Source organism: Harpia harpyja, chromosome 6, assembly GCF_026419915.1.
Source record: "Harpia harpyja isolate bHarHar1 chromosome 6, bHarHar1 primary haplotype, whole genome shotgun sequence".
NCBI lineage: Eukaryota > Metazoa > Chordata > Aves > Accipitriformes > Accipitridae > Harpia > Harpia harpyja.
In genome coordinates, this window is record NC_068945.1 from 8,237,671 (window position 1) to 8,257,193 (window position 19,523).

The window sequence follows — 19,523 nt, forward strand, 5'->3', positions numbered from 1 at the left end:
TGAGTGATTATTCAGGTTTACTGTTTTTCTCCCAAACCAGGAAAATTGCACTGAAGAGCACCTGGGAAAAATAACTTCTTCGCCTCTGCTCTGTGTGTGCACGTACATGTACACATGCAAAAACTCTGCCCCTCCAGCAGCGGACTTGCACAGGAGGATGCAGAGCATGCACCAAGGCAGAGTTGGTACCTGGGGGAGGTGACCGTCACACAAGCTGGAGCTGAAGGCAAGGGAAGACTGGGATATGTTCAACAGTTCCTTTGGCCAACGGTTGCATTTAGAGTCCTTTATCAAGAGCAGTTGGCAACGCTGTACTGCTGAGGCGGGGGTGAGGGGCTAGAGTCTCAATGCACTGCATTACTATCTGGAGGCTGCTTCAAAGAAGAGCTGATGGCACAGGAGCTTGCAGGAAGGGCCCAGGAGATACAGCTGTCGCAGCATGTTCAGTTGCATCTTGTATTCCAAAGCTGCCTGAGTGCTACTGTGGGAATTATTAGGAGAAACCATGGAAGCACGAGGAGAGAGCAAGAGAGGAGCTAGAAGGTTTGTACATTGGCAATGGCAGAAATGCTATCTTCACAGTCTAAGCCTGTAGTTCTTCAACAACTGGCACAATGGCAGCAAGGTCAGGGGTCATGCTTACTTTAATTCTTCCCAGGTGTGTACCAGATATGTGACACCCCCACCCTGCCCCAACCCAGGCCCTCACAGTGCAGGCACAACTGCTGGACTGTTGTGATCCCTCAGTCCATCCACTCAGGTGCAGGACCACATGGGCTCAGCTTTAATGTGGGCTGTGTCCCAGCTGGGGCACTTGCTTCCATTCGGTGCCCAAACTGAAATACTGGGCAAAGGCAGGAGTCATGGTGTGGCAGTTCCTCTCCTTTCCTTTATCACAAGTTTGGGAGCTCCTCCACCCCTTTCTGAGGAACCATGTGCAATTGTGGGGACAGGAGGTAAGACAAACAAGGAGGGCATGATCCAGTCCCTCCATGGCTATCATCAGGCTGTGTAAGGTGCCTTGTCTTGGCTAGTAGTGGGGGTGGCTAGAAGGCAGGTCCCTAAACAGCGCTCTCCCTCTGGGATGGTGTCAGGATGCAGCACATACCATGTCAAATTGTGTCTTATCCTTCCAGAAGGGACTTCTCCAGACCTGACCTGGCTTCAGGCTACTACTAACAAGCCACCATTCCCCTTCTGGCAGCTGGGTATGTCACCCCACAAGACAAAATATTACATCTTCCCAGCTTTGGCTTGCTCCTTCGGCTCCCTGAATCCCCCTTTCCTACCCTGCAATGAATATAGTGGGGCATGAAGGGAATGGAGCCGTGTCTGGGTCTGAGGGCCCTCATTAGCACAGGCTGCTATAGCTCTGCATTCTCACTCCATGTAATGCTCAGCCCTTTCTTCCTCACTCTAATTTTGAGAGACCCTGTCTCTGCCTTCCACCAGAGCCTTCCAGCTGCCTCCCTGGCTGCAAAAGAGCCCCCCATCCTAGCTCTACACACCTAGCCGCAGGCAACTGCCAGTTCCTCTTTCTAGCTGGATATATGCTCCCCACTGATTACCATCCTCCTTCCCATCTTTGATTGTTTACATTCCCTCTCTCCCACCCAAGACCCATCATTTCCTGATGTCACTGTTTGGGTCACACAGGGACTTGCTGCCTACCTCAACTACAGACAGCACCGTAGTCAGCCAAGGCTCGCTCCTCTGCAAAAGGAAATGAGGAAGTCAATTACACACATGTGCATGCACACAGCGAAGAGCACACATCTTTTCCCAGCCAGACAACTAGGAACACAGCTCCCTACCCCAGAGTAGGAGGGAATCTGCAACCCACCTGGCTGGTAGTAATCGTAGACTTTGATGGCGGCCGGTTTCAGGTTCTTCATCGGAATTACTTGTTCCAGTTGCAGAATAAAAGTCTGAGATTCATCGTTGAGCTTGTAGAGGTGGAAAGAAATTAGCAAGGAAGGGGAGAAAGAAGTCATAGCATCTTCATCTTCCCTAGCTTGAATGTTTTCCTGCACTAAACCTCTCTAATCCGTTAGAGATTCTGGATTTTAGAAATGGAGTATGTGTGAGGAATAGTAAATGCTAACCCAGTGACAGTGAAATTGGGTAAGCTTCCTCTGCCCACAGTTCTACCAGGGGTCTTTCCCCATGCCTAGCCCAGCCTTGGGATTCTCACACAGCTCCTTGTCCTCTGGCCTCTTGCTCTCTCTGTGCCAAATCAAATACTTTTGTTCCCACTTACCTTCTCCAAATAAATGTAGACCACACTAGCTTTCACTTCTATTTTCTTAACAATGGTTCTGCGCTCCAGCTGGGATAAGAAACAATAACACAAGGAAATTTGTGAGCACTTTCCTTAGGGCTTCCTGACCTGAGAGACCCCATGTTGCATTGAAGGGATGGTGTGGAGCTGGACTTTGTGTGGAACTGTGTCTTTCTCATGCATAAAGATTTTAGTAGTTGTATCTTTCTTAGTCCGTCCTGGACATCCCTTGTAAGCATCTCGGGGATGAACTATGCTGTCCCTGCTCAGTTAGAGGAATCTCCCACTCTGGGGACAAAAGGCCATGCAGATAGTACATAGGACTGATGCGTTGGTCAGCAAATAGGTGCAGGCACCAGTAAAGATTCTTGTTATCTCATCTCACTGACTGCTAGACTGCTCTTAAAGACCTGCCTGGGGGCTGTGCAAATAACCCATCTTTCAGTTTGATGGCTTAATTGGAAAAAAAAATCTTTTTGGCTAGAACTAGAGTGTCTCCAAGAAATCTAGTCTTAGAATTTCTAAGAAACAAATCCTGGTGTTTAGCACACCCAGAAGCACATTTTATTCCTGACCCAAGGCAGAATAGTGTCAGTGGGAGAAGCTGAAGTACCTCTGATCTCCTGTAGCCAACCTCTGTAGGCCATGTATGGAAACGAGAGGTTTTGGTTCAATTACAACAGCAAAGGACCCCTGCTAATTTAGTTACCTCATGGCCTGAAATGAACAGTTCCCAACAGGAGCAAGCAGGTGGGACCCATTCACCACAGCTCCTTTTGGTTTTTATTCCAAAGTCCTTACCAACATCCTGGATGCAGGAGCCAGGACAAATCCGGACAGCAGGGAGACCTCCACGACCACCATGTTGGATGTGACTCTGCTCCCGATGTAGCTGAAGAAGAAGAAACAGTCAGAGGGTCTGACGCTGTGAGAATAGTGCCCTCCCAGCCCCCCTTCCCTCCACCACCATACCCTGTGTGCAGGACCCTGAGCCACGTAGCCCACCCGGGACCAGGGACACGGCAGCCACTGCTCCCTCTCACAGGAGGTAGCCAGCACCTTCCTTCCCCACTCCTTCCACCTACCAAATTCACCCTCTGTCTTCTCCACCCCAAGGGCCAGGTCCCTCCATTGCAGCCCTGAGGCTTTCCCAGCTGCTGTCCCCAAGCACAGCGTGTCTTGCTGGAGGAGGAAACAACCCTCGGAGTCACCTGGCGAGGATGCGGACGCTGAGGACACGTGCGTTGGCTTGGCTACAGTTGGTCAGCTCTGTGTTGACACGCAGAGTGAAGGTTACAGCAGCCCGCGGGGGAGGCTCGTGGTACCTCAGCACTGTCTGCAGGGCGAGGGCCAGGAGGAGAAAAGACGGGCCAGACGTGATCTCATGCAGGGAGAAGAGGCAGAGCCCTCCACCTCCCCTCTCTCCCACGCTCGTCCCACCACCTCACCTGAGCGAAGACACAGCTGCTGCCGTGGACCTGCACCAGGAGCTGCCCCGGGACCTCCGTCAGTGCTGCCTGCTGCACCAGCAGCCTCTTCTGGCGGTTGACTTGGAAAGCCTTCCCAAAACCCCTCTGGGACTTCACCCTCACAAGCGCCTGGCCTGATGTGCTGAACGTCCTTGCTGCGTATTTTGCTAAGGCTTGCAAGGCAACAACTGTGTCCTAGAAAGGGAGAGACAGCCACCCCCTCTGAAAGCATCAGCTCTAGTGAAGCCGACTTGGAGCAGGAAGACCTCAAGAGGACTTGCCCTGCCAACCTTGGGTGCAAAAGTATATCAATCCACAGGGAGCTACTTGTTACCTGGGTGGAGGCAAAGCCCCCATAGGCGTTCTGCTGCCGGGTCAGCCATGCTACGATACCAGCTGCAGTTGTCATGTCACCTGCATGCACCCGTGGCTTAGAGAGGTACGCCAGGAGCACGTAGGCTGTCAACTCTATGTCCACTGACTGAGTATCAGGCCAGAAGTCTGTGGAAGCTGGAGAGCTTGGCTTGGGGCTCCAGTGGATTTGTCCTCCTGCAGAAGGAAAAGGAGCATGCAGGCTACCTGGAGAGCACATAATTGGGGGTTCACAGGAAACAAGACCCGGAGTGCTTTCAGGGCTCCTTCAGCTAATTCCCTGTACTCAGGCCAGGATCGCTTTCTTCAGTTTATTCTCCAGGGCTTCATCTGGTCTTAGCTCACAGATTCCTACCTCTTCCCTCAAGAGGATCTTGAAATCCTCCAGGCTGAGGAAGCTTTTTCTGATGAGCACCCCTCACAGCTTGTGAAATAACTTATTGTATTTTCAGTCACACAGTGCAGTTGCTGCACAAATACAAGGAATATGTACAAATACATATGTCATTTTTAAGCACTCTAGCTGGGCATATATTACTCCAGATCCCAGCAGGTGAACGAGAAGCATTACCCCAACCAGCAGTCAGCACCTGATTTGATGGCCTGTTCCTCCAGTTTGTACAGCAGCTCCTGGGTCGTTTCATAGTCCCCAGCCAGGGCAAAGGCATAGGCCAGCACAGCTTCTGTGTAGATGTTGGTGACGTTGTGAACCGCCTGCTGCAGGCAGCGGAGAGTAGCCTGCATCAGCTTGCCCTGCGTTGGGAGGAGACACACATGCCAAACTCTGACAGGGGCAAAACAGGGTGGCAGGGGAGCTCATTCCAGGGATCCGGACTATGTCTTCCTGATGTAGCTCCAGAGAAATGCATTAAATTACACACTCTTTGAGAAAACAGGCAGTGCAGCCCCATTGTGCACTGGGAGCCGTAGCCACCAAACACTATTGCACCGTGCCAGTTTTGTAGCACTGCCTCTTTTGAGGAATGACTTCACAGTTTGGCCAAACATTGGCTCCCTCCCAGCAGCTCCCTACCTGTTCCTGGCCTGGAGAACGCCAGCATTACGAGCTGACATATCCCCATAGCGGTGCCCAGGCGTGGGAGCATACCGGAGAGCAGGAGGGAGCAGGAGCATGCTCACCTTCAGCGGCTGACCCAGCTCCAGCAGTGCTGCAGCGACATATGCCCCCAGGGAGATTTCATCATCCACGCCGCCCTGTGAAGGGAATGCACCTTTCACTCTCTAAGTGGTGTTTGGAGGAGGCAGGCAGTGACTCCCCAGAAGGAAAAGCATTCCTTTCACGTTCCCCGCCCCCATACCCTCTTCTCTTTAAGGCTGGTTGCATGGGTTGTGGGAGTGACTTTCCAGGATCCTTTGGGACCCCACAATCTTTTGCTGTCACAACATCTGTCCAGCCATTCCCCAGCTGTGATGCCTGGCTTGGCCCTCATTTACCTTTAGGGAGGAGTGAAAGAGGCTCCCTTTGGTGGCAAAGCAGCCACTGGGGAGCTGGTTTTGCTCTAGCCAGCGTAGGGCATCCTGGACATTCTTGTCGTCTACATAGATGTATTTTCTGGCTTGGCTGAAACTCTTGACTACAAAAGCTGTCAGCCTAGGAAGAGGATGAGTTGTGAGAGAAAGAGGAACACAAAAAAGGCAATGAGAAAGTCAAAGACCTCCTGGTGCTTGTCCCTGAAGTTAACACTGACATAGTGGGGTGCCAAAAAGGAGTAATTTTCATACAGAAAGGCAAGCTAAAAGTGGAAATGGTGGCTCCTGTCCTTCAGCCTGGCTCCACAAATGTACTACTCGTACTACTGCTCTACCCAGTCATTTCCCATGTGAAAAACCTCTTACCCCTTCTACTTTTACCCATTGCACTTCATCTCCCCCAAATACCTAGAGACAATCTTGAATCCCCCCATTTTCTTCCTTCCTTTCTCCATTTCTCCCAGCCCAGACACCACAGGGTCAAGCTGGGCCAATGCAGGTCTTTCAAACTCTCCCAAGCAACGCCCTCCCTGGGAAATGATCCTTTATTGCTCTTCCCTGATCTACCTCCAGTCAGTATGTACCACTCTTGGCTGCCAGGACATGACCAGCAGTACCTGGTGTTGTCTGTGGGGCAACAGCAGGGCCATAGAGACAAAAAGGGACCTCCCACCCCCTGGGACCACATCTTTGTTGTTCCACTTTCCCAGAAACTCTGCTGCCCTGCCTCGCTGCTTTTTCAAGTGGCTTCAGTTCCTCAGTCTGTCTCCCTGCCAGAGAGCTCCTGGGGTCTCCATCCAAAAGAAGGAACGCACGTTCTGTCAGCTTTCCCAGGCACATTAGCTGCTCTGGCCCAGACAGGAAAAATCAGGAGGGAGGGATATTTGCAGTGCTTACCAAGTGTTCCCTTCCCCATCCTGCTGCCCAAAGACACTGTAGGACCCATCTCTGTGCCTATAAAGAAGCTGCATCTGGTACCCTGGGGAGATGGGAACAGTGATTAATGCAGCACAGCAACACAGAGGGGCTAACGTTGGCAGAGTGAGTGCAAGGGCAAGAGCTATTGGTAGGCTGGACACAGGGGAAGGCAGAGGAGCAAGGTGGGTCTGTTGTACTTGCCGTTGCGCAGGAATCCTGTTGCCCTCTCCTTGATCTCAGGGGTCAGCTGCCTCGTCTTCTCCAGGTACTGCAGCACATAGACAATGGGGGCAAACAGCACCATGTTCTGCTCCCCACAGCCGTGGGGCAACTGCACCAGGTGGTCCAGGTTCTGCAGTGCCATCCCCATGAGGTCACCTACACAAGGGTGTAAGAAACAAAGCAAGTGTAAGCATGATTTGAGGTGCTTCTCAGCCAGGCAGCGGATAATAATGCTTTATCTCAGCACAGGAGGAAAACACTAGAGAGAGGAGAAAACAGGAATAAACAACAGAGTGCAGGATGGAGAGTGGTGACTGTTTTGCCTCTTCCCAGCCTGGCATCATGATGCAGGGTGATCACACTGTGGAGTCCCTCAGGAATTTTCCCTTACCAGCTTTTGCGGTCTGAAGGGTTCCAGCCATAACAAGTACTATCTGTAAAAGCCTGCAGGTTGCTCACTGTGTGCCATACAGACAGACAAATACAAAAGCACTTAGGGAAAGGTTGAGATGTTTCTGGTCTTTAGCCAGGCCTATTCTACCTGGCCATATATCAAGCATCGAAATGTCAGTAAGCCAGCAGGAGTGCTAGTCAGATGGTGTGAAGGTGTCCATATGTCCTCCAGCCAGCCAGAAAAGCTTTGTATTCAGTTTCTTCCTTTGGGGCTCTGTTGCATAATAGCCATGGCTGATTAGGCCAGGCTTGGCTTCATACCAATTCTGGCACGGGGGCAAACGAGCCCAGTGCAAAGAAGTGTACTGAATGGTAGGTGTGTCTGGTCCCAGTAGCCCTCCAAAGTGTTCTTTTGCAACTTAGTAATGCTGAGAAGGATTTCTTCTCTTCAGGAGCTTCTGTTGTAGCAGCGAAACTTAACAGGGAGACAAGATGGTTATGAGCTTTGCTGATTGTATCTACACAGAACTAGCCAAGGTCTCAAAGTCCCAGTAAAAATAATGGCCTAGACTCTCTGCTCCAAAGTCCTATCTAGAAAAATAAGGATTGTTCTCCTCTGCAGATTACTTTTCCCATGAAAGCCTAAGTGCTAACCCAAAAATCTGAAAGCCTGGTGTTGGCAAACCTTGCAGAGAATAGAAACACAGCATCCCCTCTTTTGAGCAGCTTCATGTCAAACAGATGCCCTGACACCATCACCAAGTTAAGCCTTGCTCATCTGTAACAGCAGTCAGTGAGCCCACAATAGAAGTCACTTACCTGAGAGAGAAATGGAAGCCCTGGCAGATCCCTTTACTACATTGTCAGGGAGGCGAAGGGACACAGGTTCTTCAGCCATGTTTCCTGGTAATGACAGGATAAAGGCATAGCATGAAAAATCAAGCCAAATGCATCTAACCAGAGGGACAAGACTGGCACAGGTAAATGGGACACTGCCTACGTCCCGCTCATGCAGACTGCTCCCTACACCTGTCCCACTGATCGCACCAAGCTCCACTGCCTGGAAACTTTTCAGATTAGAAGAGACCTGAGAGCTGCTGGCCAGGCTGAGCGCTCACCAAGCTTCACAACTCAATTCACTACACTTCACAAGCTTCACAGGAACCACGGTTGGTCACGGCTCAGCAGAGGGACATCCTGGAGAGACTTGCAGTGCTGCAGGGACAGGGTGGGAGGGCTGGAGCAGCTCTCACTGGAGACTATCAAGCCCCAGGAATGCCCTGGGGGCTGCAGTGTGGGAAGGAGACTACAGAGCAGGATTTTTGCCACCTATACTCAGTGGCAAATTCAGTAGGACAGCACATGGGGAAGTAATGTTTCTTGTTCTTTCCTGTCTAATAGGATGTGAAATTTCCTGTGTGAAAAATCATTTGAAAACATTGTTTCATCAGACCTCCCACAATTTAGTCCTACTCTCAGGTCTAGTTATTTCAGGCTGCAGAACCCACTCAGGCTGTCCACGTACCTCCTCTTGGGCACAGAAGGGAGCTGTAAGACTTCTCCACTAACACACCTTCTGGCTGCCAGGGCAGGAACATGAACATGGAACAGGAGAAACAAGAATACATGCAAAATTCCCAAACAGCAACAAAATTTCAGAGCAAGTTCAGGTCTGAATTCAGTGGTTGGTCCCCAGGCTGTCAGGTACTCCATCCTCCTCACCTTTGGCAGGTCTGCACTGAAGGTCCCTGCTTCACTGCTCAAGAGAGCAAGAGCAAGCCTGAGGGACCGGGCTCTCTGGTCAGTGAGCACATACAAAAGCTCATGTACAATGGGTGATTGAGCAGGGAAAGGTACAGGGTGAAACACAGATATGATGTATGAATGCAGCTCAAGAAAGAGTACTGCAAGAAGGGAATAGGCTTGGCTAGGTCCTGAGGGGAACAAAGCAAACTGAGTCACAGCCTTGGTATGCTAATGTTGGCCAAAAAATGAGGAGAGAAAACCATTTAGCCCAGCTCAGCCTCCCTTCCCCCAGGGACAGGGATACTCAGAGAGAGAAGTGAGCCTGCTCTCATACTGACCTGGACCAGCAAGTGTTTGAACAGCGTATGCCTCCGCCTCATGGTAGCTGGCAAGGGCTTCCTGCCCCCACACCGTGACGTGGTGTCCAGTACCTCTATCCTCACTGTGATATTCAGAGTCCCTAGCAAATAAATTGAACAGAGCCTGTTTCTTATACCTGTGGCCAAATGGAGTCAAATTGCTTTAACTGATAGCAGTCTGAGGTGCTTCGGGTGGCTGGTCTTCATAGCCTCAGTGGTTTGGCCAGTAAAGGTGAGCCAGCCAGTACTGATGGCTTGTTCAGACACCCGAAGCATGAGGGTACTAGGTAATGCCTCACCAACACCAACTTCATTGCACTACATATGACTAACAACAGAAGGTCCAGCAGCCCCTTGGGCCCCAGTGTCCCCTTCCCATTGCATATGAAGCACAGCACCAGCAATACAAGGTTCCCCCACCCACATCCATGCGGCCCCTTCCTCCCCAGCTGGTCCCACAGCCCTCTCTCCCATGCCACCCATTCAGTTCTTGCCCTCTCTGATGAGCCTGTCTAAAAAGAGAGAAAGCAAGCAGACACAATGGGTCATCCAAGCATGAACCACTAAGAACAAACTTCGGGATCCAGAGGAGGCAAGGCTCTGCCAGCTTCCCTGGACCCCCCACTCCCTCTCACTTCAGATTCAGGGTTCCCGATCACCGCTCCCATTTTTGCTGCTGTACCCAGCTGGACTGCTGTCACATTCCACATGAAGGTCTTGGACTCCTCTGCACACAGACACTCCTTGTCCCTGCAGGTTCGGCACGGCTCCACCTGGTAGTCTGGGGATTTAGCCAGGGCCACATGGATCTGAGGGAAAGACAGATGTGGGTGAGCGACTGGGCAACTCAGGAGAGATGTCTTGGCACAACACACTCTAAAACTGGAGGGCACAGTAGGTCTGTCCCACGCAGTGTTACCTGTGGCACAGGCACACACCTGTATGCACTGCTGCAGGTAGTTGAAGACAGTAGCTTTCAGCATGAAGGTCTCACCTCGGATGACAGAATTTGGCAGCATCACATCCACAAAGAAGGGCTGGACCGTTCTGAGGCTCGTGGTCGGGGCAAGGCCAAATCGCCTCCCCGCCAAGCAGAACATCTTGACTTTCCATTCTGTGGCAGCAGCAGGCGCTGTGACCAGGACATTCCTGCTGCCGTTGGAGCTGAGAGGAAGACAGCACTTGCATGAGGAAATTAATCCCATCCTGCTGCAATGGGAAGGCTCAGGGCCCTGAGTGAGGGAGGTTATGCAGGTCCTCATGCTTGGATCAACCTCTGCTATACTACCAATGACCTCTGCTCCAGTGGCTCACAGCAAGGCAGCTCTCAGCAATTTGTTCCCTAAAGCCATGAACCCTGCCTAAATGCCATCAGTAATGGCTTTATACCCTTCTCCTGAGCAAGATACTGCCCAGGCATTCCAGCTCTCTACATTCAGTCAACAGCATGATGTCAGTCAACAGCATGATGTTCTGGAAAGTAGCAGCACCATATCCTCCTGACTGCTCATTCATCAGTCTTAACCTAAGCACTGTGGCAACAAGGGCTACAAATCTAGCTGGTGCACCCACCAAATTGAGAAGTTAGTAGAGTGTACCCCAATGTGTAAAGAGAGGATACTTGGTGGTTTGGTCTTGAAGTGTAGTGCTCTTCTCTAAACCTGTGTAGACTTCAATTCTGCACCTCAAAGTCTACTAGTCCTTCAGTTTGACGCACTACAGATGCAGGGAAGAGCCACAAAATTCACATGCAGACATCTCTTTACACCTATGGCTGAACTTTTGCACAAATGCAAGTCAGCCAAGACTCAATAACACAGGAATGATCCTTCTGTCCGTTTGTAAAGTTTGGCATCACTTACCCAACAGAGAACAGATTCCAGATCCAAGTTTCAGGGAAATAGTGGTGAAGTTTTCCATGGGTTGTAAATTGGGGTTGTTCCTTAGTGATTCTTTGGTCTTCTGTAGAAGGGCCCCCTGAAAGAAAGAACAAGGAGTCTCACCAGAGTGGGAGAGGTGAACCCTGCCAATGATAGACAGCCTAGCACTGGGGCAAGAGGCAAAGCAAGCAATAAGAGAGATGTGGGAAGAGTCTGGCAGAAGGCAGTGAGCTGATTTGGTAGGAAAGGGAAAATAGGAAGGGAAAACAGAGTGGTAACAGGAGAACCAGCTTGCAGTGGGCTGGTTGCAAGTTTTCCAAGACTTGGTTTTAGACAAAGCCCCTTGGTGAGCTGACCCAGAGTTGGTGCTAAAGAGACTAGGGACCTTCATAGAGCCATTTTAACCAACACTTCTGTAATTCTGTGAATAACAATACTGTTTGCTTGTCTGCAGAAAACTCACAGCCCTCTGCAAGCAATGGTTTAAATATCAGCCAGCTTAGCATGATTATCTAGTGCAAACTGAGATATAGAGGAGGGAAGTGACTGTCCCTGCAGCCACAGGTGGGGACAGAAGCCAGGTCTCAGCACAGCCTGTGGGGCAGTCACTGGGAAGCAGATCCCAGCCCATGCTTGGGTTTGTCTGTGCCAGGAAAGGGAATGCCATCCTTTAGTATCAGGGAGCATCCAGGTAGCGACATATTCAGAGCCCTTTTTATAGGGACCGGGTCATTCCTGCCGGCACTGGTGGACCAGGCAGCTAGGCTGTGGCAGCAGCATGATTACTCTTCAGAGAGCTAATATCTACCACCAGCAAACCCCAGAGATCCGAGGGCTCTTCCATCTGGGTGACCTCATGTCCCAGGTAGGCTGAAAGTGCCGCTCACCCATGGTTGGCTTCCTATCTGCCCGATGAAAGCACTGAGGCTTCTTGATTACGAGGTTTGAGAAGATTTTCAGCCCCATGTTCTGTTAGGAAAAGAAGGAGGGCAGGGGAGGCAGAAAAGCATCTGTAAGTGGGGAAGAGCAGCCACTGCTCTTCAAAATGACCCTGAAAACCATCAGGGCCAGTACAGCCCGGTGCCTGGGCAGCCTGGAGCAGCCCTGGCCCAAGCAGACACAGTGCTGAGGGATGCATGGCACAGCCTCCCTGATCCCTTCTTTCTCAGGAGATCACTACACCACCACCTCTCTTCTGGGGGACACTGGGATGTCTTCCTCCTCTCAACGCATTTCCAGTGGCAAGGGCACAGAGGAGAGGTGTCAGTGTCCTGCCCCATCCCCTCATGCACGCTGGAGGGAACAGCTGGATGAAAACTGCCCTCTGAAGTCATACAGAGGTGTGACGGGGAGCACACACCCCATTCAGCACCTGGGCTGTGACATGGGCCTGTCCACAAACACAAGAGATGTCCCTGTGCCGTGAAAGAGCCTCCTAGGGTGTGTGTCTCTTGCTAAATAAAAGAGGACAGGGTCTGATCCCCAGGTCCAAGGCCAAATGGCACTGCCTCTCTTGTGTCCATGCTGGCTAGTCCTTTCTAGAGGAGATATGCCTTAAAGACAAGAGAACTGCCTGGGAACAGCCAAAACAGTGCCAGAGAGCAGGCTAACAACTAAGCCATATCAATGACCTGTGGTCTAATGCTTGGCATCACTCCCTATCTCTTTTTTCTTTAATACCGTAGACAAAGAGCGCACAGCCCAGGACCTCATTCCCAAGCCCAAAAAGCTAGGTTTGCTGCTCCATGATCTCATCATCTTGCTTTCTGCATCTGTGGAGGGGAATACAGGTGTTCGTACTCATAATGGGATTGTACGTCTCTTGAGACAGCACAGCTAGGTCAGGACAGACAGCAGGGGCTGTCTGGAGAAGGCAAGGAGAGAGATATCTCAAATGCTCATAATTTCAACAGCTCTGGGAAAAGTCACGAGGCGATTACCCGGAAGAGGTTAAAGATGTCAGGCTGAAAGGAATGTTGTGGCTTCCCTCGTAGCAGAGATGATGTGAACTGGGGCTGAACACAGTGATCTGAATGCTCTTCTACTTGGGCAGGGTATCCATGTCGGTAGGCAGCAGGGAACAAACCATAGACCTAGGGAAACTCACAGGCACAGAAGAATCGGGCAAGGAGCAGATACCTCCAGATGCTTCATTCCACCCTCCCCTAGCATATGTATCTGTTCCTGCCCATCTCCCCGCTTTCCCCTCCACACAAAGACCTCCTCATCCATTAGCCTCCGGCTCCCCTTGCCACAGTCCCTGCCTGCCTCCCCCAGTTCATCCATCACTGACGGTTTTTTGCTTGATTGCACAGACACTCACCATTTGCCTTGTCAGCTCACTCTCTGGTCTCACAAAGAACATGTTTTCATCCACTGCTTGTACTGCACACAGGGAGCCAGGGGCTGCCTGCAGTTGGAGCTGCACTGGTGACTCTGGGTGGGCTTCTTTAACTGGGAATCCTACCTTGACCTTGAGCAACACACCAGGAAAGGAAATATGAAAAAGAGAGAAAGAGGGGTGAGGAGGCTGACAGACAGGCAACACAGACAGAAAGAGGGAGACCAGCTGGACTCTTCCCTGCCTAGCCATTGCTATGAACAGACGTCACTGCTGAAGCTTTCCTGGTCCCTGGGCACAGCGCTGCAGACATCCCCTTCCTCTCTTCTCCCCGGTTCTCTCTTTGAAGGATCTGAGCGTGTCCTTCCCTCAGGTTTGCTGACTCCTGCTTGTCAGCTCTCCCCCAGCTGCAGGAGTGAGTCTCACCTGGTTTTCAAAGCACAAGGCAACATCAAAACGGGTGCTGTCAGCTGTTACCCCTCCATTGGGGAAGATGGTGTACACCACTAAGGAAGGTGATGGGGTGAAGTCAGCAGTGAAGGTCAAAGGGATGGAGAAGGAGCCCTTCAACACTGAGGAAGGAAAGGCAAAGTGTTTTCACCACAGCCCCACCGAGATGTCCTTCTGTCCTCCTTCTTTCTTCTGCTTTATAATCCCACAATGTCAAACCAATTTCTGCTGCTTCTCTGTCCACCCTCTCCCTCCATTCTCTGACCCCATGTGCTCCATCTTCCCACAGGTTCTCCCAGTCTCTCTTCCATCATTGTTTCCCTTGTTCTTTTCTGCCTCTTCCAGCTGGCACAACTGCCGCCTCAGCCTCCCTCTGTCCTGTTCACTGAGTGCCCAGGACCTATAGATTCAGGGAATTTGGGAAACTCTGGCAACTCTCACTCTCCGACCTGGAAACCCACCAGGCACAACTGTTTCCAATTGTCCAGCTGCTGCAGACTTACTGTTCAGCTTCCCGACCTGGACAATCCTCTGGCCCCTGACAACAATTCCAGCCTTCCCAGTGACCTGTGGGAGGAGGGACACGGGATGAGCAGACTGTTGTGTGACACTGGGGCACAGTCACACTCACCATGTGCATCTTGCCTCCTAAGCAACCTCAGAAATAAACTGTGGGTCCAATCCAACCCTACACCTCGGGTCCTGCATATTTGCAGGCATCACAGTGTGGGAGGAGAAGCTTTAACACATGAGATTCTGGTCTGGTCCGCCCAGTTAGGACAATGGATGACTAGTGCATTCACTGGAGATAAGTGAGAGACAGCTAAGGCACTTCCCCTCTAGTAGGCAGGTCTCCCAACAGGACCAAAAGCCATTTCTTTCTACTGAGCAGCTGTTTGATAAGCAGAGTGAAAAAGTGATTCCACCATCCAGTTTTAAAGGGAGACGAGTTTGACAGCAGACTCTGCACAAGACGTTTACCGCTGCAGCCTTGGCAGAGGCTAAGGGGTGATGGGCTGCAAAGATAGAAGCCTCCTCCCATCCATGGAGGTGACTGGGGCCCCGATACCAGGATCACACTGTGGCCAGGCTGAGCTCTACCAGGTGCAGTGTTCACCCAGTTCTCCAAGTTTTTCCTGTCATCCCTGCAGGGATGATCTAAATTACACCCTCAACATTTCACTGGGATCTGGTCCCATCAGTGCAGCCTTTCCCCCCAGGTTCTCTACTACCCTTACTCACATAATATGCAAAACCTATACGGCTGGTGTCTTCTCCCAGGTCATCCCGACTGAGCGTGAAGGTCACCTGGACATTCTGCTTCAGCCCACAAGGCAGTGTTTCTGTGAGTGGGTGTATGTCCAGGAAGCTCTTGGTTGTGACATGGAAGGGCTGCAGGTGATGGTAAGCGTTTGCGTAACTGAAGTCAGGTTTCCGAGATGTGTGTGTGAGATCCTCCAGTGTGAACCTTCCCTGAGAGGGGACCAGAGACACACAGAAATCAAGAGTTTCATGCTCCAGTGCTTTGTTAGGATGTCATCAGCTTGGTTTGGGAAAGGTTGTTGCTTGGTGCCTTCCTGCTGGCTCTGCACAGGCAGAGCTGTGTGGGGACCCCAGGCCTGAGCTGGCAGGGGGACTGCAGGGCAGGAGTGGGGAGCACTGGCAGAGCTCAAGGATTCTAACTTTCCTGTATGCAGAGGTGGGATTTACCTCCAAAGATACTGATGAGCTGTTCCAGGCAGTTGTGTCCAGGTTGAACGATGCTATTCCACTGTCATCCGTGATGTATGTTTTGATAAACCGACGCCTCATGAACTTTATCACAAGATAAACTTTTCTGTTTTTCATACCATTTCCATAGTGATCCTGAAGCTTAATCTGGTGACAACAGGGCGAGGCAGAAAAGCCAAAGTCAGATATTTCTTCCAGTGTCATACCCAAAACCTTCCTCCCTCTGACAAATATAGAGCCTCCTGTGTAGGTGGCCTTAACTTCAGTCTGGCCCCAAGACGACAGACCTATAAAAGTCCCTCATCTGTAAAGCTAAGCTGAGAGTGATTAAAACCTGTCTGCTCCAAAAGGTGTGTGTGGCTAGAGCATGAGGGCCTCATGTCCTAGCCAACAGCTGAGACATCCTTGCATCCCAGCACCCCTGCTGAGACATCACGTATTGCTCTCAGCAGAAGCTGGAGGTGTAAACACATCAGGGAATCTGAAATGCAGAAACTGGAGCCGCACTGTCAAGTAATGTGACATACTGCAAGGTAAAGTACTCTGTCTGAGGAACAGAAAACAGTTTGAGTCAGCAAAATTTACTAGACACTAAATTCCTTGGCAAATGATGTGGAGGGAAGAAGCAAGGGGAAAAAATCACCTTCCCCCTGTACGGTAGTCCAGGGATGTAATATGCACTTGGTGTCTCAAACACTGCTCTTGCAGCTGTCCTGGAGATGAGGATTTGGCTGGAGGTGTTGATCCGCACCCCTGTTGGAAGGCAGAGTGCAAGGGAAGCAGGATCAGTATCAGAGGTGACTACCGCGCCCTACTTTAATCTCACTTTGTTATTCCCAGCCCCTCTAAGCAGAGTGTCTCAAACTTCTTTCCCAACACCAGCCCCGTTCAAGGTTTGGAGGCTGCTCCTGTGGCAGCTCCCTCTTTAGTTAAGGTGTCTCCAAGCCCCTTTGTGGCCTCACGGACCACGCTCCTAGCCTACCTCATCCGCCTGCTGCTGGCAGAGTAGCTCTGCATGGACACAACCAGTTCGTCGGGCAGCACCCCGCTCCGTGTCCTGTGATGGTCCCAGCACCAGGCGGAGGAGAGGGGGAGGTGTGCCCACTCTGACCCTCACACCCCCACGATGGTCCCTCTCGCCCTCGCACCTTCTCTGCCGAGCCCCCGGGTACCTGTGCCCATCTCCAGGAGAGAGGCTTCTGCATAGAGCTTGCCATCCTCCTCGCCGGGAGCCAGGCTGAAGACTGACGTGCTCACAGAAGGGGTGAAGCACCCCTTGCTCACGGTCTGCAGTAGGAAGCGGTAGATGTTATTTGGGGCTGGGGAGAAGGGAAGGAGGCAGAAGTACAAGGTATTAATCATTCTGTCATAACGGTTGACTGCAGTAATGATGACTGCAGTAATGACTGTAATAATGCAGACTCATATACGGGTAGATATGGTTCACATTTTAAATTCTGTGTTTTCTATTTTAGATGCATGAATATGTGTAATTCGTATTGTAGAAATACGTAACAAAACACGCATCACAGTTTTATCATAGTCACCGTGTTGGCAACTTTCCAGTTTTAGTAGAAAACTGAAGACTGCACTAACTGGATCACAGAGCGAATATATGGGTATTTTAATAGATCTAGCTAGAAGAACTGCAGAATCAAATGAAAATTCAAAGTAATGAATTCCAGAGCTGGAAGATTACAACTAACTTAACAAGTCATAATGACAAATCATAAAGCATGAAAAGTTTTCAACCATATATGTACGAGGGAAGAGCCCAGCTATGAAATACTTTGTTAGGAATGGAAAGATGTAATAAAGAAAATATAAAAATATGCAATATATAAATATGTAAAAAGAGAAAATAAAGTATAAAAGCCACTGTGTGATTTGGCTATGGAATTAACCATGTCTCCACTATACATTAGTGTCCTTGTGCAGCTCCAGGATAGTTTCACCTTAACATGGTAATTTTGCACGTGAGAAAGTTCTATTAATTGCTGTTTCTTACACTGTATCAATTTCTGACAAGTTATACTTCTTTCCAGAAAAGAACAGAACTCTAAATCTTTCTGTGCAATTCCTCTTTTCTAGTCCCTATAATTAATAAGCAAAGTTACAAAGAAGAACTTCTGTGGGTAAAGGTTTCTCAGTTGGTCTGAGCAACAATAATTGCATTAATTGAATAAAAACAATTACTTATTAGTCTACATATACATTACAGAGGTTGGCAAACCTTCCCTACACAGCAGTTCATTCTGTTCACTCAGCCCTTGACGCTTAGTCCTGTGCAGTGCTCCTTCATTACCCGTGTATCTTCCAGGATTTTACTCACCGGACCGCTGTATTCCCTACAGGTGTCCTTGCTGGCATTTTGAGGATGCCTCCTTGCCTTCTGGCACAAAGTCACCCGCATGGTCCCTTGCACTGCTTTCCCATAGCTGTACCTGCAGGAAGAACACCAGAAGAGCTGCCGAGCAGAGGCATTGCGTGTTTTGCTGAGCACATTGCCCCATAGAGGTGGCCTTTCTGATGAAGGTCTTAATGCAGCTGGTAAGCAGGCAGACATACATGAAAATATAGCACATGTGTACTTGGGGAGTGCAATAGCACAGTCCTGCATCCAAAAGAGGCAGAAACAAAGCACAAACAGGAAAGGACCCTCTCTCTGAAGCTCTCCCACTTCTGGGTGTTTGCTGTCTTGGAATTGCAGGTAGACACAGAGAGCTGACCTGAGCTGATGGGTCCATGCAGCACAGAGCAGCACCCAGTGGACATATTAGCTCAGGTGTGAAAGCAGCAGAAACCTGTGTCCCTGCAGACAGCAACAGCAAGTGCATGGTATGGCAGTAACAGAGCTACAGAGTGATCTCAGACCTGCCTCACTACGGGCTTACCTCGTCATCTGGACTCTCGTTTCCATCATCAGACCTGCTCTGCTGTCTTTTGCAAGGTACAGCAGACGTGTGCCCTTGTCAGTGCAGATGTTTCCCCTGCCTACCTTGCTGCCTTTCCCTGCTTTGACTCCTCTCTGGCTTTCCTTGCAGAGCAATGCTCCTGACAGTATCAGTAACAGGAAGACATCTATAACCCATCCTGGGGATGCAGAGTGCTGTACTGTTTTCTACTAGAGCTTCATATGGTCTAATTTTAAATGTCCCAATTAATGAGAAATTATGTCAGACCAGCAGCAAAGAGACACCAAAAGTCTCCAGACAACCCAGCCCCAAATACAAATGAGCTCACCCCCTTTATCTGTCTACAAAGTGCTTTCCGGATCATTCTCCTTCCTCCTTTGTGCTTATACCATCCGAGTTCATGCCTTCCTTCACACCCTCATCTGCTCAGTTTTTGCTAATGACTACATAACTAGAGAAACCCACCTGCTGCTTCTAAGAAGGTCGTAAGTTCAGCAGCATGTAAGTGAGAAGGAACAGCACAATTTTCTAAAGAAACGTCAGTTCCTGCTCCTTTACTTCAGCAGATCAGGCCCATATCAGATATGCTTTTTGCCCCACGTAAGGTCTTTCAAGGCTGGACACACACAGCTTCCAGACCAAGGTATCACCTGCCTAGGACAAGTCTCCCTATAGCTGGATGGTGTCTCCCATGTGTGGCTTATGTACCTCTTCCCCAAGGAAGAACCCATCAGTTTGACTCTTGCAATATTTGGGATTCTTTGAAAAGAATGACTGTTTGGCCCTTCTTGAGCCACTTCTTCTTGATGGATTCAAGAGATAGAAGACGTACAGGAGAGACACTGTTTTGATGAGCTCTTTCCTTTTCCCTGAACATACTCCTTACCTGCCACACACACGCAGTGGGAAAGTTTTTTCTGAAGCATAAATCTGAGCTGGTCCCTCAAAGAAAACA

General features: G+C 50.2%; 1 protein-coding gene across 1 annotated transcript; it reads right to left on the reverse strand.

The window, feature by feature from the left end:
- Nucleotides 1-104: 104 nt before the first annotated feature.
- On the reverse strand, nt 105-18,555 carry LOC128143031 (alpha-2-macroglobulin-like protein 1). Its single transcript, XM_052789862.1, has 29 exons — nt 18,548-18,555; nt 17,986-18,097; nt 16,826-16,940; nt 16,297-16,406; nt 15,633-15,800; nt 14,426-14,489; nt 13,899-14,044; nt 13,455-13,604; nt 13,072-13,224; nt 12,019-12,100; nt 11,114-11,228; nt 10,190-10,415; nt 9,934-10,060; nt 9,231-9,352; nt 8,672-8,726; nt 7,966-8,049; nt 6,733-6,909; nt 6,511-6,592; nt 5,578-5,734; nt 5,263-5,337; nt 4,713-4,875; nt 4,085-4,299; nt 3,730-3,945; nt 3,493-3,617; nt 3,083-3,173; nt 2,261-2,329; nt 1,844-1,946; nt 1,672-1,713; nt 105-481 (listed from the first exon to the last, which is right to left on the reverse strand). Exons 1-28 carry the CDS (start codon nt 18,553-18,555, stop codon nt 1,673-1,675), a joined length of 3,351 nt encoding a protein of 1,116 aa, XP_052645822.1. The 3' UTR covers nt 105-481; nt 1,672.
- Nucleotides 18,556-19,523: the final 968 nt, after the last annotated feature.